At 40.1% G+C, this 27,184-nt stretch overlaps 1 protein-coding gene across 4 annotated transcripts in view; it reads left to right on the top strand.

Annotated features, from left to right (window-relative positions):
• Positions 1-1,537: 1,537 nt before the first annotated feature.
• The window catches only part of TMEM243 (transmembrane protein 243), a 72,152-nt gene continuing 46,505 nt past the window's right edge, over positions 1,538-27,184 (top strand). For 2 of the 4 annotated variants that reach the window (XM_031938628.1, XM_031938629.1), the window contains exon 1: positions 8,843-10,191. In XM_031938628.1, coding sequence (XP_031794488.1) covers positions 10,114-10,191 — 78 coding nt within the window. In that variant the 5' untranslated portion in view covers positions 8,843-10,113. Of the gene's footprint in view, positions 1,625-5,706; positions 5,790-8,842; positions 10,192-27,184 lie in introns of those variants that run through there. The other 2 variants (XM_031938630.1, XM_003771435.4) reach the window with 2 other exon arrangements.

The raw sequence follows: 27,184 nt of genomic DNA on the forward strand, positions 1-27,184 counted from the left end.
CTAATAAGCCTAAAATTGGCAGGGTCAAGATTAGAAACCTCCTGATTCTTAGTCTAGTACTCCTTTTTGCTGTATCACATTGCCTCTCCGTTTTTTTTTTTTTCCTGAAGGAACAATGGAGTTGTTTGTTTTTGAAGCAGTCTAGTCTTTACATTTAGTTATAACTATGAATGAATAAATCAAACAAGCATTTATTAATGTGTCAAACACTGTATTAACAAGGAATCGATTTCCTTGGATTTCAATTCAAATATGGGAAATGAAGACAATCTCTACTCTCCAGTTATACAAATTCTGACTGGGAGAGAGAGAGAGAGAGAGAACCCATTGATGAGAGTTCATCAGTGGATAGGGAAGATGTGGATAACAGCAAAGCTGATGTCAGGGTTCAGGGTTAGTAGGTTTTTTCAGTAGGTCAGATGACAGTTCCCAGGAATATGGAAGGTATAAATGCAGGTCAGATGGTAAATCGTGGTGCTAGTCCATCTCACTGGAAGGAATAGAGTTGTTCAGTTAATGTATATTTATTAAATGCCTAATACACCTCAGGCTTGTCCTAAGCTCTGGAAATACAAATAGACATAAAACAGTGATTGCTCTTAAGAAAATCACAGTTTAATGGGGGAGATAACAATCATTTGCAGGACAATTTGGAAATAATCAATGGAGGGAAGGTATTAGAATTAAGAGGGATCAGGAATTGGTGATTTTAATTTAATTTTTAATTAACTAATTACTCAATTGAATGATTAAATACTTAATTATATTAGTGAGTTAATCCTAAAAGGTGGATCAGTGAGTAGAACACAGGCTTGGAATTGGTAAGACATCTTCCTGAGTTTAAATCTGGCCTTAGATACTACTTGAAGTGTGGCTTTTTTTTTCTAATAGTATTTTATTTTCCAAACACATGTAAAGATAGTTTTCATCACTCAGTTTTGTAAGACTTTAAATTCCAGAGTTTTCTTCCTCTCTCCTTTGCCTGCCTCCTCCTGAAGAGAGCAATCTGCTGCAGAATTCTTTTAAACATATTTTCACATTTGTCATGTTGTGCAAGAAAAATCAGACCAAAAGGGAAAAAAACAAACAAAAAAAGGTGAAGATACTGATCCACATTCAGTCTCCATAGTTCTCTCTCTGGATGTGGATGGATCTGGATGTAGGATTTTCCATCCCTATTCTATTGGAATTGCTAGGCAAGTCAGTTAACTCTGTTTACCTCAGTTTCCTTATCAGTAAAATGAGCTGGAGAAGGAAATGGCCAACCACTCCAATATCTTTGCCAAAAAAGCCCCAAAACAAGATCATGGAGAGTCTGAAATGACAGAACAACAAATCCATTTATGGGACCTGGATGGCTGAGACTGGCAGAGGGAACAAAGGGGAATCAAGGATGTAAGGTTCATCCTATATAGACAGACCACAAATTTTGAAACTGCCAACACCCAGGGAGTAGAATTAATGTGAGTGGAATGATCAGGAAATTCTGTGGGAGGAGTGAAAATGGTTCTTGAGAGAATTTTGTTGCCTAGGTGACCAAAGGAGGCTAAGAATCGCTAAATGAAACAGACAACTCTTAACGTGGGCAGGCAGCAGTTTTTTGAGGGATTGGCAACACCCTTGGGTATGTAAGTGTAAATGCTATGTTCCCATGATTAAAGATAGAAAGATGGTGGCCAATTTTTGCCCAATGGCAGTTTTTTAGCATTGTTTCAGATTCCTACCTCTGTCCCCATGTCTAAGATCCCCTTCTTTGGAATGCCTTTCCTTTCCCTTTTTGCCCATCTCCAGAAATGTCCAAACTTTATCAACTTTTTTTTTCTTTTTTAAAAACCATATAGTTCTCATAAAACACTTTACACAAATGATTTTCTTAGTTCATATTTTATTTCAATAAAATAATTTATTACAATTGTAAAAGCAAATAAAATTTAAAATTCAACAAAATAATGTGATATTTATTGATAAAATATTTAATTTCAATGTTCAAATTAATAACCATGATAATGCTATTGTTAATTGATAGATAGACTTGTTTGGGACATAAAGTTTCTTAATATATGATGTCATTGAAGATATTAAGGCTTATATATCTTTTTCAACCACTACTTGAAGCAGATATTTTGTTTTTATAACAACTTCAGAAGAAAATGCTATTACACTCAAATACACTTACAAGTAGTAATAAAATTTGTGTTGCTTTGTTTGATAAACCTGAGATTTCCTAATTAAGCCTTAGCCAAAACTTAGGATTTTTCAGTTCATAAGCTTTTTTTTCTACAATCTCTCATCAGATGAACCTATGAATTCTTAATTATTAAGATGCTGAAAGATCAGATGTGTCATTTGTCTGTGACAAATGGATTTCATATCTAATTATATTTAAAGTATCTAAGTCTCTACAATGAGATAAGAATTGCTTCCTAAAGTAAACTAAGTCCCTTGAACCAACTGGGTATATTGGAGCTATCTCAAATTCAACACATTCAAAACAACTCATTGTCTCTCACTGGTATCTTCTTTCCTCTTATTTTAGCTTCTGTATATTTATACATATTATTTCCCCCTACAGAATGTAAGCTCTTTGAGGGCAAGAATTTTAATTTTTGCCTTTTCATTTCCAACGATTAGTACATGGAAGGCTCTTAATAAACATTTGTTATTGATTTCAATGACATTCCTTTTGTTCCATCCACTTGCCATAGATGATATTAGTTTCTAACAGTGCTATTCCTTGGCACATAGTGAATACTTAATAAATTAATTACTGAATAATCTTTATTAGTCTCACTAAGAAAAAAAAATTATTTTAGTTTAGCTACTCTCCTAAATATATTAGCATAGGAAAGCCTGAATGTTTCACAACAATATGGAAGTGTTTTATGAGCTGCCCTCAAACTGGCACACAATTTTACAAACATTTCTGTTAATGGATTGTTTCTTAAAAGATGAAGTTGATTATTCTTATAACAACTTGAAAAACTGCATGTAACTCCTCACTAGTGATTGTAAAATATATGATATGGCCAAATGTGGGAAAGGCCACATTTTTTTTTTTAACCGAATGTATCATTAAGAAATGTTATTTCACTTAAAAGACACAAAAATTTAAGACAATGAAATTTTAGTTGTTCTAGAGTAATTTCAGCTTTTAAAACTTAGGTTTTTTGTAAAACATTGAGAAATAACAGATATATTATTTTTAACTTCTACATCTACATTATTATTTAACACCTTTTGTGTTTACATAAATACTTCATGTTCAAATGCAGTAAGGAATGTGAAATTCATCTGTCATGAGCCCATCTTGATTGATGATGATACATAATGACTTAACTTTGGCCTCATTTGTAAGTTTTTGTTGTTCAGTTATTTTAGTTGTGTCCAACCCCACTTGGGGTTTTTTGGCAAAGACACTGGAGTGATTTGTCATTTCCTTCTCTGGCTCATTTTACAAATGAAGAACTGAGGCAAATAGGGTTAAATGACTTATCTAGGGTAACTCAGCTAATAAATGTCAAAAGCCAGATTTTGAACTCATGAAAATGAACCTTTCTGACTACAGGCCCAGTACTCCCTCCACTGCACCACCTAGCTGCCCCTGTTTGTAATACAGTATTGTATAATTCTGCCATATGCAATGTCTGCATTTTCTATGTGCCAGACACTGTGCTAAGAGCAGAGTATTTTGCAAAGAAAGGCCAAAATCCAGTTTTTGCTCTTGAGGCACTCATGGTTTAATAAAGGAGACAATAAGCAAACATCTATGTATAAAAAAGATACAGACAGGATAAATGAAAAGATAATGAACAGAGGAAAGGTACTAGCATTAAGGCTTCTTGTAGAAGGTAGATCTTGCCAAGACACAGAGGTGGAGAGGGAAAATATTTCAAGTATGGAGACTAGCCAGTGAAAATGTCTAGACAGTTGAAGAGCTTCAAGGATGTCAGTGTTACGTCCTAATGGAAGTAAAGTATGTTGCAAATGTAGAATGCAGTCTTGGCCACAGACTGTATATGGGGGTTAGGAGTGTGAGGGAAATTGAGAAAAGGAGGTGAAAACTGTGAGCCCGAGTGATTAGGACAGTGATTCCACCCAGACAGTAATAGGGAAATTTGGAAGTGGGCTGAGTTTTGGGGGAAAGATAATGATTTTACTTTTAGACATGTTGGATTTAAGATGTCTCTAGTAGATTCCATTTGAGATGTTCAATAAATAGAGATGCAAATGTAGAGGATAGGAAAAAAGTTAGAGATGATAAGAAGATATGAGAATTATCAGCACAGAGACAATCATTGAGTTTATGAGATTCTGGAAGAGGAGTGGATGGGATTACCAAAGGAAATTATAGCATATAAAAAGAAGAAAGCGCAGTACTAAGCTTTGGGGAACATCCTAGTGGGTATGACCTGGATAAAAGTCCAGCAAAGGAAACAAAAGGTATGATCAGAGAGGTAGGAAAAAAAACCGGGAAAGAGTAGTTTCAAGAAAACCTAAAGAGAAGAGCGTGATCAAGGAGAAGAGACTGATAAGAGAATATCAAAGGAAAGAAGGCAAGGATGAAGACTGAGAAAAGATTATTAGATTTTTCAATTAAGAGAACATTCAGAACTCTGGAGAGAACAGTTTCAGATTGGAAATCTGATTATAGTGAGTTAAAAAGAGAGTAAGAGGAAAAGAAGTCAAGCCAGAACTCTGTACTTGAAACAAGGATTCTTATAAGGTTTTAAGTTAGTGGAATTGATGAGACAATGGTTATCTAGTTTAGCATGGTGATTAATAGGTCTCTAGTTCAGTACATGTACTTGGTACTTAATATAATTCTACAAGATTCACACCTATGATGATGTAATTATAATAGAGTATATAAGCTGAGAAAAACTCGGCCAGAGGCATTCATTCCATCTCTCACCTTTGTGGATGGAGGTTGGAGGCTGGAGCACAAGCTCCCGGACTCAGGGAAATTTCAAGACAGAAATCATTGTGGTGGTCCTCCTGCCTCCCCAACAGAAACCAAGACACATTGGGGAGGACCTCCAGAAAGCTAGCCCAGGCCCCAGGCAAGGAGACAAGACTGTGAAGGAGACAATAAAGAGTTTTGGATTTTATCTCTGGTTATTCCCATGGTGATTACTCTGCTGAAAGGAAGGCTGGTCCAGAGACCTCCAGAAAACTAACCAGAACACTACAGGCACTCTTTGTGGAGAGTTTTCTCAAGGTGGTTAGCCGAAGAAAGGAAGAGAAATAAAGGAAGATAGCTATCAAGATGGGAGTCATATAAGGGTTTTCTAGACTAGGATATGGGACACATACATGTGTTTGCAGGCAGTGGTGAAGTGGTCAGTAAATAATGTGATTAAATTGAATCTCATTTTTATTAGTCTTTTTGAACTTTGTTTTCATTTTTAAAATGGATATATTTATTTAGGAATTCTCCTTTAAAAATCCAATAATTTTCATCATTGCTTCATGTTCCACCAAGAAGGGACAGATAGCAGTTTCCTCTTTCCTGCAAGGAAACTAGTTGAAATATGCAGATTTCACCTAATTTCCACTTCCTAGGCTCTGGTTTTAGACTGCCATATTATGTTAATTTCTTATTTTAACCTTGAGGTGGGGGGAGGGACAATGCAATTCAAATTTTACCTCTTACTCTGGATACCTAGCCCATGTTTATTCTGCCTTCATTTTAATTTTTTTATTCAGCCTGGTTCTGGCAACACTAAGTACTCTGCCAAAGAGAACATCTGAAACACTGAAACCCTATTCCGAAGTTCATGGAAATTAAGGTAATTCTTTTTTTTTTTTTTTTGATGAGAACAGGAAGAGTATTTTTAGCCAAAAAGCAAATTGTAAAAACTTGCATACCAGTGAACAGGTACAATATGGTCTTGAAAACAAGCTATAAACATAAGAACAGGACGCAGAGTACATTTTTTCTTTTAAAAAGATTTATTAGTTTTAGACATTTACTTTTATAAGATTTTTATTTTCACTTTTCCCTCCTAGTACCTCTCCCCAAGATGGTAATTAATCTGATATAGGTTATACATGTATATTCATATTAAACATATTTCCACATTAGTCATGTTGTGAAAGAAGAATCAGAACAAAAGGGAAAAACCATAAGAATGAAAACAACAACAAAAAAGTGAAAACAATATGTTTCAATATGCATTCAGACTCCATAGTTCTTTCTCTGGATGTGGATAACATTTTCTATTATGAGTCTTATAATTCTCTGAATTGCTGCAAAGAGCAAATTTTATCAAGGTTGATTATACCCACAATGTTGTTATACTGTGTATAATGTTCTGGTTCTGCTCACTTTACTCAAGTTCATGTCAGTTTTACCAGGTTTTTCTGAAATCCACCTGCTCTTCATTTCTTACAGAAAAATAGTATTCCATTACATTCATATATCACAACTTGTTCAACATTTCTCCATATAATGGGAATCCTCTTGATTTCTAATTCTTTGTCATCACTAAAAGAGCTGCTATAAACATTTTTGTACATGAGGGTTCTCTTCCATTTTTTATGATCCCAAAGAGTACAATTTCATACATGACAATATGTAATATTTTCACCATGAGATAAATACATCATCTTTTGTCTTTTGATTTGATTTGAGAAGCAATGTAAAGATCATAACTATATTAAAATCTGTTTTGGTTCTTTTAAAAATATGGTTGATATTTCTCAGTACTCTGAGCAAAGTAATTAATAAAATGACACATCGATCATGTCTGATAGATATAATCTTTATTCTTCACCTGTGAACTTTTAACTTTTTTTATTTTGGTGATAGATATAAGCTGTGATTTCATTGGCATAGGGAACTCCTGAGTGAGGAAGATTCTTTTTACCTCTAACACAGGTTAGCACTTTATCTCTGGCTCAAAGTATTAGAACATTTCCTAGAATACAGAGAAGGCAATGATCCGGTATCTAGGTTCATGGTTCAATATACCAAAACTAACTTGAACCCAGAATCTTTATGACTTAAAGGGCAGCTCTCTATTCACTAGGTCACAATGTCTAACGTTTTTACAATACTATTGCAATTTTGAAATCTGAAAAGCATATAATATGCTCACACCATATCATGTTGCAGACTTTTAGATTTCAGGACAATTTTTTTATGTAATAAAAATCTAAAAACATATTTTACAGTTCAGAAACTTAACATAAAAAGCACAAGATATATAGAACATCATCCCTGAAATCAGGATCTGGGTTCAAGTTTGTGTGACCCCAGGAAAGTCACTTAACCCCAGTTGCCTCACTCCTCCCACAAAAAAAGTTTTTTTTTTTTTTTTTTAAAGGAGGAAAAAAGCAACAAGATATAAACGTATAATACTTAATTGTGGGACAGGTCCCTACTGAGCTGATCTTTTCCTCCGCTGATTCTGCTTTCTGCTCTACAGAGGTTTATAGTTGTGAAAAGCTAAGGACTTGCTAGTCAAGACTGAAGAATTTAGAGACATTCACAGAGAGAGATTGTGTTGCAATGCAGCAAGAGAGCTTCAGAGGTCATCAAATCAAACTCCTTCACTTTATTTCTGGGGAGGGAGGGGGAAAGGACAGAGGAGAGAAAAAGTAGGGAAAAGGGAAGGGAAAGAGAAGGAACGGGGAAAGGAGGGAGCAGGGAAAAAGGAAGGAGAGGGGGAGGGAAAGGGGTGAGAAGGAAAAGGGAAAAGATCAAGGGGCAAGAGAGAAAGAGAGGTAAAGAAAAAGAGAATGATTTGCTGACTCCAAATCCACTTTGCAAGAGAATGAGAGCCAAACAGCAAATCTTCCAGGTTATGCTTTATTAATTGTATCAGATACCAGAAAATAGGGGTTATTGGGAAAAGGGAAATGTACAGAACTTTGCCCTTGAAGCTGTCTTGAAAGAACTTGGAACAAGATTGAATAGAAACAGGTATAAAATAGGCATCCACAAGGGACGTATTAAATTAAAAAATAGTTTTAGTGGTCTGCAAATTACACTCAGTTAATTAATAAATATTTATGAAGCACCGGACACACTGCAGTAAGCGCTGGAGATATATAGACAAAAATGCAACTGTTACCTGCCCTCAGTGGGACCGTTTAGGCAAAAAAAAAAAAAAAAAAAAAAAAAGGAATGCAGCATCTATCCCCAATTGTTTTGGTCTATCTCCTATACGGCCATTCACTCAGCGATTATTTATTGATCTCCTGAGTGTGGGGGAGACAGATGCCTTAAGCCAGGTCCTTTTTCGGAGGTGTTCACAGCTTAACCGGAGATAGGGAATACTGAGCAGCGTTTAGTGGGGTGTCCAGGGAAAGTGCGTCGGTTAATTCTCGCCGGGGCTGGGAGGGAGGCCAGAATTCACCTTGGCCGGAGGGGATTAGGGGACGGGGCTGCTCCCGACTCCAGGGTTTTGATTTCCCGCCGCGCCCACGTCTCGGGAGGAAGGTCACCCCCCTCCCCCCCCGCCGAAACGGGGCAGCCACGGTCAGTCAGAATTCAGAAACTGACCCGGTCACTTGCAAAGCGCCATTCCTGGGAGCCGCGCCGCTTGCAGGAAACTAGTTGCAACAGGCAAACTTTTCCCTCCTTCCCCAGCCCCTCCCTCGGTCTCGGGCCCCGGGCCCGCAAGTTCGGGCTAATGTTTCCGTAACCACGGCGGCGGCGGCGGCGGCGGGGGAGGGGAAAAGAGCGTGGGCAGCCCGAGCGGCTGCTGCAGGGGTCCCGGGAGCCCGCGCCCCGCCCGGAACACGAGCCGCGGCTCTGGAAGCGAGCTCCGCCGCCGCGCCCCTCCCCCGGCGCTGCCGGATTGGCGCGCCGCGGCCGTGACGCGCGGGCGGGCTGCGGGCCGGTTTGCGACAGTGCGGGGCGGGGGGGGGGGGGGTTAGCCGGGGGCTCGGCGGGCGGTACCTGGCCTCCCGAACGCGGCCGCAGCGGCCGGGCCCCGCGGCGGCGATGGAGCGCCGGCCCCGGCGGGGTTCTCTCTGCTAACGTTTGGCGCTGTTCCCTACGGACGCGACGCACGGGCGAGACCGGGATCCGCTAACGGGGACTTTGCCTCGGGCGTTGGGCTGCCGGCGGGCGGGCGCCACCGCCCCTCCCATCGTCCCCGCTGCGCTCCGGTGTCAGGATGCCGCTCCCCGAGAGGACCGCCGCGGCGGCCGAGGGGAAGGGAATGGTCAGGCCCGGGCTCCGGACTCGCGGGGCCGAGCTGCATCGCAGCCCGGTTTCCCCGTAGGAGGCAAACGGCTCCCCGCAGGACTGAAGAAGGGGCCCGGATTCCTTGCTTCCCCAGGCCGCCGGCCCCGCCGCAGACCTGCGCCTAGGGAGCTCTCGGCTTGCCCGGAAGCGCACCGCTAGCTGGGGAGGGGGAGCCGGGGACGCAGCGACCGCGAGAAGGATGAAAGTTTACTGAGCGCGGCTGCGGCTTCCGCGGAAGCCCCGCGGAACGGGGGTCTCCGTACGTCGTGGACGCCGCGCTCACTCCGGCACCCGTCTGGAAAAAGAGGGAGGGGGAAGGGCACGCCGGCAGCTTCGCTGGCGATGCGGCCGCGGGCTGGTGATTTTTAGAAAGTGTCCCAGCGGCTACTGTTTCTGAAGGCTGACTACGACGGCGTCCAGGCGGGGGACGCCTCCCTGCGCTCCCGCCCCCCCCCCCCCCCTCGGTTCCAGAGCCTCAGCTTTTCTGTGGGACAGCGGGAGAAAGCCTGACTCGTTTTTGGGGCGCCAGGAAGAAGCCCTTTTGGGGAAGGGAGGGGGCACTACCACTGCTCCCATCTCGGGGGGTAGGGTTACGGAAAGGGTGGTCTAGCCTTTCGCTGCCAGTTTCCCCAGAGAACCTGTTGGCCAAATGGCTTTGGTCTCTTTCCACCCCCCCTGCGGCGGCATCTCGCCATGAGGAGGGAATTAAAAGTTGGAGGACGAGGTCTCCGAACCCGGGATTGAGCGTCCCCCTTGTAGCCATTTCCAATCGATAGTTCCCCCGCAATGAGTCCCTTAAATAGCCAGCACGGTGTGCCGTGGGAGTGAAGGCCACCGGAGACGGAGATGACTCTGTTTTGAGAGCCGATCGGAGAGAACAAGCAACTGTTTTAAAGGGACAAGAGAGGGGGAACATGGAGGACTTTGCCACTAGGACCTATGGCACCAGTGGCCTGGACAACAGACCCCTGTTCGGAGAGACGTCGGCGAGGGTGAGCCCCGGCTTTGGTTTTTCGTGTATTTGTGTCCCTCCGACATCCTCCTCTGCGGCCGGGGTGGGGCTGGGAGAAGTTGCTCACCTGGGGCTTCCCAACACTAGTGAAATCCCAGTTAGGCCTGCCTTCCTCCCCTCCCCCCCCCGGGGCGGGGGGCACGAGGGCTGCCGAGCTTCCTAAAAGGCTATTATTACTCTGAAGAGTTTCAAGTCCACTGCAGGCCTCCGAGGCTTCGGGGGAAGCTTGGCCAAGATGTTGGGGCTTGGGGGTGCAATGGGAGGGGAGGGGGAGTGGAGAAACCTCTCTGTTCTCACCTGCACTTGAGTGGAGAGCTGGTCCTTTAGAGGACCATTTCATTCACTTCTTCCTCCTCTTCCGCGGAGGTGGGGGGAAGGGTCCTTCCTTTCCGGAAAGCACTTACCGAACCCGCTCTCCTTCCCCAGGTGTGCTTCACACCCGGGGTGGGGGAGGCGCGAAAGAAAGGCCACAGAGATTTGTTTGGTTTTGGTTCCCCTTTCCGGAGAATTTGCCTGAAGGATACTTTTGGTGACTTCAGGTCTTCCAAAGCACTCTCACTTGCCCAAACCAACCCCGCCGCCCCCCTTCTAGTCGCTACTTTGGGATGAAATAATGGAATGAAGTTGTTAGTAGTAAAGGGAATTTTTCCTCCATTTGGGGGTCAACATTCTGGAAATAAGATGAAAGGAGAATGGGGGGGGGGGGACTCAGTTGAGTGAGGATTGAGAGAAGATGGTCAGGAAATCATCTAACGGAAGTAGCACCTTGCTTGGAGTCAAACTGTGATGCCAGAGTTCTCTTTTAATGGGGTGACCAGTTCCTCCATTTGTCCTATTTCGTATTCTGCCTTAAGGTTATGACCGCCCCCTCTTAATGGTTGAGATAAAGGTGTTATAGACATTCCTTAATGTCATTAGAATATCAGTAACCTTTCCCCACCTAGATCCCTCCATCCTGCCATTGTTCTTGTTATTCCATAAACGGCTCCCTGCCCCGATAGTCGGGGCTAGATTCTTTGAGATGATAGTCTCCTCTAGCCCTGGGATCCATTGGTCCCAGTATTTCTCTCCACTTAATAAATTATTGGATTGGTTTCTAATCTCTGTCTTGCTCAGTTTCTTTGGCATTACAAAACCTCAGCTCCTGTCCCACTTTGCTAGGTATATGCGTGATCTTGGGGAGGCAATTCCTTCACCTGTGAGATTGCTATGGGAGACTTATTACCTGAGGATGTTAATTGTAAGGTAATTGCTTCATCAAATTTGAATAAATGTGCAGAAGGGCAGATAGTGTGTATGTATTAATTTGATGGAACTCTCACTCCTAATATTAAATTGCTGAGTAATGGCAAGTTAACGGGCCCGTTTCCTTTATATTTCTACTTACCTTTAAAAGGGCATTAATTATCCTTGCCACTAGCAATTGGTTCTAAGGTGCTCTGGGTAATTGCAGAAGTACGTGGCACCTTCTTTCTTAGTGTTCTTTCTTATTTCTAGTAAGTTATCTTTTACATCTAAGTCTTAAAGTATCATTAGGCTTTCAAGATACAATTGCTTCATAGATAAGATCTAGTCTTCTGACCTACTATTTTATATTTTAGCCTTTTGGTTTATGCTTAGATCACAAGATATGTATGTATGGGACCATAGAGAACTATCCGAAGCAGAACACTTGAAAATACTCCTCCACTTTCTGATGATTTGGAAATGATCTTGGTTACTTTGGGTTAAATGAGGAAATAGATTACATTTCTAAATTCACCAGTAAGTAAGCATTGATGAAATACTTATTCTGTGCCAGGCACTGTGACAAGATTTGGGGGTACAAAGAAAGATAAGTTCTCAAAGGAGTTCCCAGACTAATGGGGGTGCCCACAAACTCTGGCTGTGTACAAGATAAACTCGAGATGATTGATTAATAAAGGGAAGGCACAAATGCTAAGGGGGCAGGAAAACTTGAAAGTGGGATTGTAGCTGGACTTGGAGCACAGGGAGACTAGGAGAGAAAGGGAGGGGAAGAGCAATCCAAGCATTCAGATTCAGTAAATGAAAATACCGGATGGGATTTCTTGTTCAAGGTACAGTAAGGAGGCGCTGTCTATGGATTATAGAGCTTGGGTGAGAGCTGGAATAAGGGTAAGGAGACTGGAAAGAGAGGGGGCATCAAATTAGGAAGGACTGTGGGACAAGGAACTTTGATCCCCTGGGGGTTTTTTGAGTGGGGGTGCTGGTGATGACATGTTCAGACTTGCAATTTAAGATCATTTTGACAGCTAAGTGAAGGATGAACTGGAAAAGTTGGCAATAGATTGGATGGGGTATATCTGAAAGAGCTTCGAGGATCAAGCATGACACCTTCATTTTGAGTCTGGATGCCTGGGAGGGTAGTAGTAATCTAGAGTGACAGAAAAGTTCAGAAAAGAATAGAGTTTGGAGGAAAGATATTGAGTTCACTTTTGGATATGCTATGTTTAAAATGCCCATAGGACATTTAGTTCATGATATCTGGTAGGCAACAGGAGATGTAAATTGAGAGACTAGAAAAAAATGTTAGGAACTGGATAAAGAGGACTGAGAATTGCTTGAAGATAATTGAATCCATAACAGCTGATTGACAGAATCTTGGGGGTCCACATTTAGCTGGTGTGACTTGGAGGAAGATTTCGGCAAAGGAGCCTCAGAAGTTGCTAGAGACCTGCAGGAGAGAGTATTATCATGGAAACCTTGAGTAAGGAGAATATTTAGGGGAAGAGAGCAATTGAGGTTATTGAAAGGTAAAAGAGAAAAGGGGGTTGTAATTAGGAAATCATTTGTAACTTAAAAGAGAATGGTTTTAGTTGAATGAAGTCTCGGGACAGGAAGTTGAGACTTAAGAGAATGAGAAGAAATTAAGTACAGACTGCCTTCTCAAGATGTTGGGTCAAAAAAAGGGAGGGAGTTATGGGATGGAAGATCAAATTAGGGTCTTTTGAGAATGGAAGAGTTAAGATCTTGCTTGTAGGTGACAGGAAAATTGGGAGAGACTGAAGATAAGTGAGAATGGGAGTGAAAAGAGGCAGTCTGTTGGAGGATAAATGAGATGGAACAGAATCATTCATATGGTGACAGATTTACTTTTTTAAGGAAGACAGGAACGGAGGAGATACGGGGGAAAAGTGGTGAGATGTATAGGGGGAAAGGGGAACTCTGGTGAATGGCCTGAAATTTCTAGTGAAATATGAGACAAAATTCTTGTCTGAAACAGTTTGAAGAAGAGAAACCATGAAAAGTTTAGAAAAGGATGAAAAGGTTTGAAAGAGCTCCTATGATGAGAGGGATAGTGATTCAGGGAGGTGTAAAAGTATTGCCGTGCCACAGTGAGGGTCCGTTTTATTTTATTTTATTTACTTTTTTTTATTTTATTTTTTTTAAATTTATTTTATTTACTTTTTTGTGAGGCTTGGAGTTAAGTGACTTCCCAAGGGTCACAAAACAGTGAGTGTGAAGTGTTTGAGGCCATATTTGAACTTGGGTTCCTCTGACTTCAGAGCCAACGGTCTGGCCACTGTGCCATCCTGCTGCCCCCATCATTTTGAAGTATATAATATAAATTCGTAGTATTTTTGTGATTTTCTCCAGCTACACTCAGCAGCAGGTGGGAGTTAATCATTGAAGAATGAGTTTAGGTAGGTTATCAACACTCCTAGAGATTAAGGCCTCTGAGGGCCTTAAGCAACTCGGGGGAGGGGACAAGGTGAGAAAATGAAGGAAATGGTCTTTTTCCCCTTCTTGGAAGGCAGGAGAAGTCTTTTTACCCTTCCTCAAAGGCCAAAGATTGGAGTGTAAGGGAATGGGGTTTCTCTTATTTCCCAAGAAAGGCAGGAAACAGCTTTAGATGACGAATCTATATAGAAAATGCTTTTGTTTTTTATTCCTGTGCTTGCATTTCTATGTCTAGAATGGGAAAACAACAATAAAATGATCATGCTCTGTTGGCACTTGGCCTACATTTCTGGGGAGGGAAGATGGTACAGAGCAGTAGAGACCTGGGAAATTATCCAATAGGGATCTTCTGGTGTGCAACTTTTCTTCCACTGGGATCTATAATGTACAGTTGTGAAAGAGTTACTTGGGGCATAAGAGGTCAGGCTTGCCCAGGAACTCACTACCAAGTACTGTCAGAAGCAGAGCCAGTTCTCTCTCCATTATGCCACATTGTGTCTTTTAAAAAACATTTCAGTTCTTTATTTTCCTGCCCCCTCGCTCCTTTATCTGTTTCTACCCCAGTGCTGGAGATGGGGATGCAGGGAGGTGGACCAACAAGTTTTCTTGCCCTTGGAAGTAGATCCTAAAAGAAGAAACATTAGAAATCATTTAGTCCAACTCCTTCCACGCTTCTACAAATAAACTGAGACCCAGGAAAGTAAAATGCTTTGCCCTAGGTCATTATGAGTATAGTGCTGGTTATGATGCCTTCCATAAACTGGGCGTTTAATTACTTTGGAAATATTAAAGGTAAATAATTTAAAACATTGATGTCAAATTTGCAGTGCCCCTAAACTTATAAAAGGATCCCTACTGACTGCATGTTGACTTAGGAAACCTCATATTAACTGTATTTGTGTTATATTATATTTTTATTTATTTTGTTAAATATTTCCCATTGACATTTTCATCTGGTAGGGGCCACACTTGGGAGTTTAAGCCTATCTATGCCTTAAGGTAAAAAACCACATGTTGCCTTACCAACTTTGTGACTGAGTTGAGAAAATGGCAAATGTCAACTCCCTCAAGTTTGCCACATTTTCTAAACTTTTCATTAGGAGGCATATGAAAACATTTTGCTAGTGCTCAGAGATAATTTCTGGTGTGGGGGATGAGGTGAGAAATTAGGTTTGCAGACTTTTGCTTATTTTGGTTACTAGAACTGCAACAAAAAGTTAAATAACAATACAAGATGAAATATGCTTTGAAATTGTCTAAAACATTGAGACATCTCCATTTGGAGATGGATGGGGAAAGCCTCTAGAGAACCTGACCTTTCTTCAGTCCTATTCTGTCTACTTCATTTTTTTCTAATCTTTTTTTCTGATACCAAGAAATCACACATAATAGTCACTCTTCAGGTTGTCTGATTTTTTTTTTTTTTTTTTAAAGATGGTCACCTCTAAGGAGAGAACTTGAGGAGAAAATGTAGGTGGTAGAGGCACATGAACAAACCCATATATATGCATGGGGAATTTTTCAGCATTGACCCTTGCAAAACCTTCTGTTCCAACTTTTTCTCTCCTTCCCCCCATCCCCTCCCCTGGCTGACAGGTAGTCCAATAAATGTTAAATATATTAAAATATATGTTAAATCCAGTATATGTGTACATATTTATCTTGCTGCACAAGAAAAATCGGATCAAGAAGAAAAAGAAAACCCTGAGAAATATTAAGTACTTATTATGCACCAGGAACAATGTTCAGTGCTGGGGATAAAAGAATGTCAAAAATTGTCCATTGTTTTTGAAGAACTCCTAGTCTAATGGAAGGGACCACATGTAAACAGTTAGGTAACAGGAAAATAGATAAACAGGATGAATTGGAGATAGTGACTGAGGTAGGCTTCAAAGGGACCCTTCTCACCTGGGAAGCTCTTTCTAAAAAATCAGATTTATTGATGTCTTTTACTTTTCAGGATAGTAATTTCTGTATATTATTCTGACTACCACGTGAGCCTTCTCTTGTAACAAAAACAAGAAAAGCCAAACAATACAAGGATTTCATTTGATATATAGGCTTCATCCTCCAACCCTTGTCTTTATTTCCAAAAAGAAAGGAACAATTTTCCTCATCTGTTCTATAGGGCCATGACTTAACACAGCATTTTGCTTCATTTTAGTATTCTTTTTTGTTTCATGAATTATAGTAATTTTACATGTTTCCTGGTTCTGTTTCCTTTGAGTATATATTACATATAAGTATGTAATATATATATTTGTTTGAATTGCTCATATTTTTTGTGTCTTAATGAAGTTTTGTAGTGCAATGATTCTAAAAAGTCATAACTTTTTAGCCATTTCCAAAATGGACACCCATGGTTTCTTTCTTCCTTTGTTCCTCCCTTCCCCCCATTAAAAAATGCTTAGAACTTTTTGTTTAACTGTTAACAATCAAATGTTCCTCAGCCAATCAAATCCTTTTGAAGGATTTTAATTTTTTTTTTTTTTTTTTTGTTCTTGGAGTACTCAAAATTTTGTTTGATTGTGAAACCTCCAAATCCCTATCATCCATAACATTTAGAACAAATGCCTTGCTATCATTTTTAATGGGAATGTAGGGTGTAGTGCCACCTGCTTTTTATTTGTAAAAATGTTTTATGTTCCTTTTGGAAAATATCAGTGTCATTTCTCTCAGATCTTTCCCTCTTCTGTACTACCATCCATCTCCTCTCAATCCTAATAAGAGTGAAGGACAACAAATGAACTCATAGTCCATATCTGAAAAATGTGTATCTCTTGAACCTTTTATCTACCACTTGTCTTCTGGAAGGTGGGAGGTATTATTCATCTGTTTTCTGAAATGATGATTGGTCTCTGAATTGGTAACAGTTTGGAACACTTTAAAATGCTTTCCTTTACTTTTTTTTTTTTTGGTGGTCATCATGTACCTTTTACATGTACACCCTGCTTATTTTGTTCTATATCAGTTTATACTGTTTTCCCCAAGTTGCCTTGAATTTGTTTCTTCTAACATTGTAACAATCCATTGCATTCATACACTAGTTTGTTAAACTAATCAACACACATTCATTTTGTTTTCCAGTTCTTGGCTTCTAAGAAAAGTTCTTCCCCCAATATTTTTTCATATGAGTTTTTTTTTTTCTTCTTAATCTCCTCACCGGTTTATTAGTGAAAGTAGTTCTAGTTGTTTTCAGTAATGTCTGACTCTTCTGGACCCCATTTGGGATTTCGGCGAAAAAGATACTGGAGTGATTTGCCATTGCCTTTTCCAGCTCATTTTACAAATGAGAAAACTAAAAGGGTTAAGTGACTTGTCCAGAATTACACAGCTAGTAAGTGTCTGAGGCCAAATTTGAGCTCATAAAGATGAGTCTTTCTGACTCTAGCTCAGCACTCTATCCACTACGCCACCTGTGTCCAGAGAAAGTAGTACAATCTAAACAAAAGAAGAATGGAACTGGATTTGAAAAACTGGATTTGATTGGGTCTTGGCTCTGCCATTTATTAGCTGGATCCCTTCTTTCTCACCCCTTAATCAATCTGAGCCTTGCTTTCCCCAAATGTAGTGATCATAATACTTCTCTGTGTGACATTAGTTGAAATGTAAAATGTTTTATATGGGTGAAGCTATTCAATGTTATATGGCAGTGGTTCTCAAACTTTTGTTTTCAGTATCTTTACCCTTTTAAAAATTATTGAGGATCTCTCCAAAGCGTTTTTGTTTATCTGGGTTATATTTATAGACATTTGCCATATTGGAAATAAAAACTATTTTTGAATTTGTAGACTCTCTAAAAAGGGTTTCAGAGATCCCCAGGATTCTCTTTGAGAATGTTATATGGGATGATTTATGTTAGATAATTTAAGATTGAAAACATCTATAACTTCCCTGGTTCCTGATTAGAATCATTAATCATAATAAAACTCACTCATATCCATGTCTTAATAGCTAGCATTTATATAGTGCTTTTAAGGTTTGCAAATATTTTTATAAATACCTCATTTGATACTACTATTCTGGGAGGTAGGTGCTATTATTATCCCCATTTTATAGGTAGGGTCACATAGCTAGTAAGTATCCATGGATGGATTTGAACTCTTTAAAAAAAATTTCTATTGTTCATTGCAATGCTTATTCTTTTTAGATATAGTATTTATTATTATTATTATTATTTTAGCAAACTACAGAAGCTTTCAGATTTGTTGAAATATCTGAGGTGCCCTTCCCAATTTAGACCTCTGAGATATCTCTTATTGTACTTATAAACCCACCATTTCCATATCATAAAATGCCTTTTTTTCTCTTTGGGAAAATGAGACCAAAAAAGACTCAGAAGTATTTCAGATTGTAGAATAAAAAAATCGAAAGGTATCTTCAAATCTCTAGAAGGTGACTGGGATTTTTTAAACTCTTTCTCCATACGATAAAGATAATGCTAAATCCAGTTGTTATTCTGACTAGATATTGGTTGTGTTAAAACTAAGAATAGGGGGAATGGTAAGGTAGGACCTTGAGGGAGGAGAAGTTAATGAATTTATCATGTAGAGTGAATGGGGGAAGAGTACAGCTTTCAGTGAGTTGAGAGTCATGTTTTCCACTGTTTGGAGTGACTTGGGAATCCCTTACCCAGCGTCTTCCCCTAAGAAAGGAGGTTGTTCCTTTTTGTTGAAAGAATCAAAAGGCAAATGAGAAAACCTACTAGAAATCGACCCTAAATTTTTTGCCTCCTCTTTTCTTAAGGTACTTTAATAAGTGATACAGATTTTTTTTTTTTTTTTTTTTTGGTGGCCCATTGCCTGGTTCTCTCCCATTAATTCTCTCTCACTTGTGCCCTTTGGTAAATGATAGTGTACAAATGACAGTGCTATAATTAATGCAGAGGGTGTTGGGGTGTGTGTGCTAAACTCATGGTTTATTTGATGACACAGCTGTATTTAAGATGCTCTGTCTTTGGCAGGCCCTTCCCCTGCCCGTTTATAAAAAAAGAACATTGTACTTGACAGGTCATTGTCTTCCCAGCTTCTCTTCAGACTAGTTTCCACCCAGGGCCTTTCCATGGGCATGATATTCCTGGTGCTACACAGATGAGGCCCCCTCATGGAAATTAGGCCCTGGCTGCTGTGGCCACTTTCCACTTACAGTCCAGTTATTTTCTCTTTTAAGCAGAAGTATAATATGGTAGTCTAGATGTCAAGTTTCAGGTGTGTTTTGGGGGTTGACTATCTGGGGAAATTTGTTCAAACCCTCTGGGCCTCAGGTACTTCATCTTTAAATTGACAACATTTTGACTAGAGGATCAGCTCCCAAAGTCTATGATATGTGTGTTTTATTTTGTTGTTTCCCTCTGGCATTGTTCTGTTTTGACAACAGTAGAATCTTCTCTGATTTTTTGACTTCCTAACTCCTCCCCTCTCCTTACCCTTCCTAATTTTCCTCATAGTTTATTAAGTCTAAATGCAGCCATTCTAAACCAGATTGGAGTAGGACTGCCATGTTACTTCCTTATTTCCAAGGTTTCCCAACAACGTTAAGAAGGTATTTACTAAATGTCAGATAGGTAGTTGGGTCTTTTGAGCTTTCTTTTATATGTTTCAGAGGGGAAATGGTCAAACCCCAAACTGGTATTTCAGACCTTGTAAAATTTGGCCCCAGGGGCAGCTAATTTGGGCACTGGATGGAGCACCAGCCCTGAAGTCAGGAGGACCTGAGTTCCAATCTGGTCTCAGATACTTAACATTTCCTACTGTGTGATCCTGGGCAAGTCACTTAACCCCATCTGTCTCAGCAAAGGACAAAAAAAAAAGGCCCCAGCCTCTTTCCCCTACTTGTAATTTCAACTACTTTTTCTTATGGGACCCAGTCAGCCAGCCTGGTCTATTGAAATCACTAGAGTCCCTCTCTTCTGTTACTAAGCAGCTGAAGTTCTGCTCCCTGTAGGAAGCCTTATCCCCTAGGCCATGATGAGGTTTTCCTTCTTTGAAATCATGTGGTACTTACTGTCTGTCTCTTTCATGTGGTCCTTGTAACTTCAAATACACAAGTTTTGGCAGCTTTTTTATGTCCATAAGCTACTTGAGGGCAAGGACCACTGTACAGCACCTTACATTTGGCAGGCATTCATAATTGCTTCTTGATCAAATTTGTCATCGCTTGTCATTTGACTTGTAACTCAATTATGCAGTCTCATGTTTGTGACTATGGGCATACTTTTAAAGTTCCTAGTACCTAATTTTTCTGTATGCTTTTGAATTTTTTCCAGAATCTAAACAAGATGGACTAAACATCCCAGATCTTTACAAAGTATTCTAAAAGCTAAGCTGTGTGAATGGTGGTCTAAAAAAATTGCTATCAGTGGAGCTGCAGAGCAGATTTATAACTATTATCTTCATAATAGTTACTGATTGAGGCATTTCCTCAAGGAGTTGCTTTTTTGCAGAAGACCTACACTTTGCAGATCTCTTGGAGTCTGCTTTCTCCCACCACTGTACCCAGGCTTCAGCCTCCCCCAGTCTTTTTGTGATGTTGGAATTTGGGACCACCACCTTCCCTGGGATAACTATCTGTTCTGGGTCTTGGGTCCTGTTCCCACTGGGTCTGGAGACTCATGCCATGCTTTTCCAGGGGATGCCCAAGGTTAAGATTTTAACACAGCAAACTGACCAAAGTGGGATCTCAGGGTGTCTGGTGATGAAATGGTTAGTAATGTACCTGGAAAGACTTGAGTTCAAGTTCACCCTTCCCTTAGCTGAGACCCTGGACAAGTCACTTTATCTCTATCAAGTTGACTCATTTTTTTCAGCTGTAAAATAATATTGAATTCAATAATGCTTTCCTCCCAAGGTTGGTGTGAGGATCAAATGAGATATTTGTAAAAATGGGTAGCATAATGCCTGGTATATAGTAGGTGCTATAAAAATCCTTCCTAAGGACTGCTTGCCCAATGGCTCAACTTCCTTTATCCCCAAACAAGTGAATTTGACACAGTCACCAGATGTCAAGTTACAGATTTGAACATAGACTCAGTTACAAAATACTGACAAGAGATCATAAAGGTCCACTTGCCTTTTAAACAGAAACCACAGGTGATCTTGTGGGGGAGAAGTATTGTCTAACAGCAGTATTTCTTGGAAAGGTGGTAATTTAGTTCCTCTTGAATAGATGAGATTTTCCAACTTTTTCTCTACTTTGACTGAATGAAAATAAATGTTCCATCTCAGCAATGCTAACTCTAATCTAGAAGTTAGGCTAACCCATCTGCTTTTTTTCTTTTCTTCAAATCAAGGCTTTATTTAATATAGAGTTGTAAAATGGGCTATCAATCACTGAATATTTATTAAGCATCTACTATGTGTCAGGTACCACTGTGCACCTGGGGAACAAAAAGAGGCAAAAGTCAGTCCTTGTTCTTAAGGAGCTTCTACTGTAACAGGACATGCAAACAAACATTTAGAAGATAAACTATATATAAGATAAACTTGTGTAGATCATATTAATATAGTTGATTCCCTGTTGGAATGAAATTAGGTACTTGGAGGTTCTTCAGCAGTTCAGCAAAAGGAGGTTTACTTAGCCATAGCATAGAAAGAGCATTGAATTAAAGATATTCAAAACACTTGGAGTAGAAGGGCTCTCCTCTCTTTATCTGGTTAGCTGTAGAAGGTATTGGAATGTATTGGGCCTTTTATGCTTTAAGTGACCTAGAAGCCAGTTAGAATGGCCAGAAGCCACCAAAAGAGATGCTTATTCCTTCCTTTCTTACTGGGAAACTACATGAAGTGAGGGAGCAGCTTGAGCCTTAACCTTGGTAACCTTTTGATTAATTTTCAGTAAAAACAAGCATTAGGCTGATTAAATGACAAGGGAATGGCTAGCAGTCCTGTCAGAAGTTGGAATCGGAATACTCCATCACTTAATCCTTTGGGATTACTTTGGCATGAACCTGCTCTGGGCTCTTAAATTTAATTTGGGTAGTGTAAAAACTCAGCTGAATCAAGGACTTGGGGGTACTCCCATGGACTTTGTCTTGGGAATCCTGAATTGAGGCATGCTAAGCCTGGAGAAGACTTTGGAGAAACTTGATAGTTGGTCCCAGATATTCAAATAGCCAATTTAACATGCAGGAAGGCTCTTGTGTCCCCTCTTAGGCTCCAGAGGGCAGAGCCAGGAACAAAGGAAAAAAGTTGTCTAGAGGATAATTTAGGCATGGGATCAACTTCCTAAAAATTAGGGCTGTCCTAAAAGTAAGGTAAGTGACTCAGCTTGGGAAGTGGTGAGTTCCTCTCATTGGAGGTTTTCAAGAAAACAATGAATGACCACTTGTTTGGGTTAGAACTAGATTTCATACATTGGTTGTGCTGGAAGGCCGTTAAAGGTCCCTTCCCATTGCCATATATAGCAATTGTTTCTTCCCTCCTTTTTCTTTTATCTTTTATCTTTTTTTATCTTTTTTTTTTTTTTGGCTGAGGCAATTGGGATTAAGTGACTTGCCCAGGATCACATAGCTAGAAGTGCTAAGTGTCTGAGACTGGATTTGAACTTTGGTCCTCCTGATTTCAGGGCTGGTGCTCCATGCACTGCCCCCGTTCCTCCTTTTTCTAAATGAGAGGTGTTCCAGAATTGCTGACTAGATGAATGATGGTGGGGGTCAGGGAAGGATGTGACAAAGGTAAGAGAAGTCTCTTGTTGCAGGGAATGGCCGTTGTCATGGATTGGAGAAGGGTTACACTGCAACTTTAGCTTCTTTCAAATCCCAACTAAAATCTTATTTTCTATAGGAAGCTTTTCCCCATCTCTTTTTTTTCTTCATAGTCTTGTCACTTTTTATTAAATAAATAATCGTATTATTTAGAGAGCACCCAAATTAATTAATTTTAATTTTCCATATATAGAAAATATGAACGATTCATGTTAGGTTGTTCTTTTCCAATCCCCATCTCTCTTAATTTTAGTGTCTTCCCCATAAATTATTTTACAATTTGCACATATTTGCTTGTTTTCTTTCCCATTAGATTGTAAACTCTGTGTGGGCAGGCACACAGCCTTAGCAGGCACTTAATAAATGTTTATTGATTGATTGACTTTAGGAACAGTAAGGTCTTGTGTCTCTTGGCTTCCTTGGGTGAATTGTTTTTTTGTTTCCTCAAGACTTAGTGCAATAACTGGCACATAGTAGGTCCTTAATATTTACTGATAGTTTGACTTGAGGGATCTTGAGGTCACTCAAGGCTTCGCCTTGTTTGAAGGTGTTGGTGCTTTTTTCAAGGACTGTGATTTTTCCAGAGACTTTGTACTTTAGCTTTATGGAAAGGACTCCAGAAAAGGATGGCAGAAGATTTGGAGGAATGCTTGTGCTGGTACACTCCTTGCAACTCTGCTCCTTGATCTCCAGATACATAATTCTAGGAGAAAATTCAGATTGTATGTATGTGTTGATTTCTTTATACTGAATATGATATACTTCTATCTGGAGAGAGCATATTTATAGATTCCAAAAAATTCTGCAGCTTCATACACACAGATTTTAAAATGTAAATCTTCTGGTAATGCATAATTTATATAGATGCATCTTTTCTACTTGCCTGTCTCAATGTGTACAAGCATGCTAAATCTCTTATGAGAAGACTATTTTATTTAATTTATTTATTTTGCTGGGAGTGGGGTGTAGGTGATTGGTATATAATGACCTTAAAAAAAAAACAAAAACGAGATAATAAGGTAGGAAATAATAAAATGCACTTAAATTGCCTTTCTAGCCACAGAGTTGACTATGGGTTCTCAAAGGTTATGCCAATGGAATGTAAGCTCTGGTCTCAAACTAGAATGGCTTCAGGCCTGGGCCAGTCATGCATGAATTAATAAGCATGTGTCTGTCATCTGAGGATCAGCCCTAGCTAAGTGTGGAGTGGTGGTTATCAGAAGCTTTTTAGAAATCAGATTTTTTTTTTTTTTTTGTAAAATGAGATAGCAGAGAAAATACAAGAAGGCATACTAAAGTATGGAAGGGATGCAGTATACATCAACAGAAGAGCTCCTCATGAATAAAATCAGTTTTTTTCTGGAGGGAGTGGAGGCAGGAACAGGGCCTATGATTTCATTGGCATAGGGAACCCCAAATGAGGAAATGGCCTCTACCTACCAAAGTGGATGAACTTGTCTTAGACAGTCTGAAGCGTGGCCTTCAGAACCCAGTGGGAAGACCTAAGGTTTATCTTAACACTTGAAAGTTTGAAAAACACTTTGCATACATTATTTGACCTTCAAAATAGTCCTGTGCTGATAGGTATTATTGTCCCCATTTTACCAATGAGGAGACTGAATCTGCCCAAGGTAGCAAGGTAGCAAGTATCTGAAACAAGATTCAAACTTTGGGGTTGCTGACTCCAAGTCCAACTTTATTTACTGGGCCACCTAGCTGCCAACAAGCATTTAGCTGATCGGTGTCAGCCCTGGGACTTGAATCTGGTCCTTTCTTATTCGAAGGCCAGCTCTCTATTTGCTATTCCATATTGCTGCTAGGAGATCACCAGTCTTGTAGGAAAGAGGCACTTTAGTTTTTTCAGTTTGATATGAAGTTCAGTTCATTAAACATTTATTGAGTGCCTCCTGTATGCGAGATAAGCTTTAGGGATACATAAAGAGGCAAAAGACAATCGCTGCCCTTAAGGATTTTACAGTCTAAAAATGGAGTCAACTCTGTCCTGGGATAAAAGTCCCTTAATTGTGAGTCTTGTTACTGAGGGAACAGTCCCCCCAGGCTTGGTGGAAACTGAATTGACCACTTGAAGACTCTAATCCTCACTTGTGTCCCTCTCTATTCCCCTTCCCTCCTTCCTTCCTCTCCCCATCCTTCCTCTCCCTCTCCTCCCTGAATTGACCACACACACACAGTGGGGCTTAATCAAGATCTCAGGAAACAGAAAACTTCACTGAAATTTAAATTAACTTCTAAGAGAGTGGGATTTGGTACTCTGTAACTTGTTTTACAGACAGCACATAAGGAGTTGGGCTCAAGCCCTGCTTCTGGAAAACGTGTCTCTTTGATGAGGTTAGTTAGTAGCAGTGCAGAGAGTGGAGGTGGGAGAAATGCCCTCCCTCCCTCCCTCCTTCCCCTCTGGTTGGCACCCATCCCCTGTGAAAGAATTCATGAACCGGAAATATTATTCTGGCAAAAAAGGAAGTTTATTGGCCCTACAGAGGTCAGCTTTGCTAGGTGACTGATTTGATTAGAAATAACAAAAGGTTTTTCTCTGAGAAGAGAATGTGTTCATAGAGGGCAGGGGTCTTGACAGGCAGCTATATCAAGGGACATTCTGCAAGAATCAGGAGTTCAGAAATATCCTTTATAGAAATCTGAGGCTCAGGTTTCAGGTTGAAAAGAAAGCCAATAAGGCTTCCTGAATGAGGATCCGGTACCACTGGTGTGGGGGTGGGGTGGGGTGGTGATTTGCCTTAGAAATGGTCCAGTTGGATGACACCGATTGACTTGAATGGGGAGATATGTTTCCCAGGAGGGCCCGAGACTGGAGTCTTTATAGTTCTTCTTTATAGATCAAAGGGTACACAATTTCAGAGTGTTAATTTTACAGATCAAAAGGGGACAGTTTTTTACAGTTTACTCACATCATCTTCATCTGTCTGTACCCCAGACAACACTTTTAAGATTATCAATTGCTAGAAAGAGGTCAGGCTGCTTTGGAAAAGGAAGTTCCTCACCCATATGGATACTCAAGAAATCAGAGGTCCAGGATCAAAAAAAAGGTTCCTCCACTCCATGTCTCCCCTTCACTCCCCCCCCTCTTTTTTTTTTTTTTTTTTTTTTTAGTGCTAAAGCATGGATCAAGTTTCTAAAGCCTTTATTATGATGCCCATTTTAATAGGTCTTTCTGCAGAAACTCGGCGGGCAGGGAGGTAGAAATGGACTTTGTTTCCTAGAAAGTTGATTTATCTGATTTTTCAAAATTTTAGATTCACAAAGAGAATAGCATTTTCTTTTCTGCACACTAGTTTTTCTTATCACTGTAGAAGATCTGAAGGATCCTGGTTCCTTTTTCTGTATTCTAATCAATCCTCATTTCTGATAAGAAGAATTGAGAAGATAAAAACAGGAACGGCAGCACTTCTCATCTGGTTCTTCTTTCTCCCTTCTTCCCTTAGCACCTTTTCTCTTTGTAGAAGGGGATTTCTTTCAGTGGATGGACTCTGATCAGGGCTACATTTTTGCTGCAAAGGAAGCTTTCTCTTATTTTGTGGCTCCTCCTTGGAATTGCTGAATTGTAGCATTGTAGAGAGGCTTCCTCATTTGGAATTGTTGCAGTCATTCATAAACTGGCAAGTGTCTTTTCTGAAGTCGATGTCTGAAGTCCAGAGATTTTGTAGCTGCCCCTAGTTTTGTAGAGACCATCTGAGCCCCAAGCCGTCAGTTCCCTGTACTGCTGGTATTGCTGTAAGAGTATCAGAATCTAAAAATCCAGTGTCATATGGCCAAAAGCTGGCAGGAGCAGCCACTTGTCAGACTGCAGAGCTGAGCTGGCCTGGGTAGTACTAGTACCTATCTACATAATGCAGCAAATGTGCTGGACAGGGCAGCTGAGATGCCTAGAGTTTCAGTTTCTGGATAATTTAACTACAGGGGGAAAAAAATAAAAATCTTAATTGTGAAACAGAAACTGAGGAAAATGCTACCAGATAGAGAAACATTCCCTAAGCTTTCTTGCAGAGTGATATCAGAGATATTCTTTTCTCTTCCCTTACAGCTTCCTTTATCCAAATATTTAATAGCCCAATGACAATTATCTTGCCTCTTCATTAGATTCTAGATTGATAGCCATAAAGAAATCTTGGAGGCCATCTACTCTAACATCTTTATTTTATAGATGAGGAAACTGAGACCCAGAAAATGAAAATGGCTCATCCACAATTATATAGGCAGTATAACCTCGACCCAAACCCAGATCTTCTGAGCCTGGAGCCAGAATTTTTTCATTTGTTAACTAAATCGTGCATTTTAGAAGTTCTCGGAACAGTTAGGACTAGGGATCCAGACTTGGATCAATCACTGTAGTCTTGCAGGTTTTTCTGAGACCCTTCTATTTTTTTTTCTCTCCCTTAAAAAAAAGTTTTGATGACTTTTTGTTTTAATTTTGGCTATTTGTAAATATACCCATTCTTCCTCCAAAGAAGGAAAAAAAAAAGTTAATAAAAAACCAACCCATATGTGGCACTGGATGAAAGATTCCATACTCAATCCAAAGGAAGGAGCATTTCTG

Source organism: Sarcophilus harrisii, chromosome 5 (genome assembly GCF_902635505.1).
Source record: "Sarcophilus harrisii chromosome 5, mSarHar1.11, whole genome shotgun sequence".
NCBI classification, from domain to species: Eukaryota; Metazoa; Chordata; class Mammalia; order Dasyuromorphia; family Dasyuridae; genus Sarcophilus; species Sarcophilus harrisii.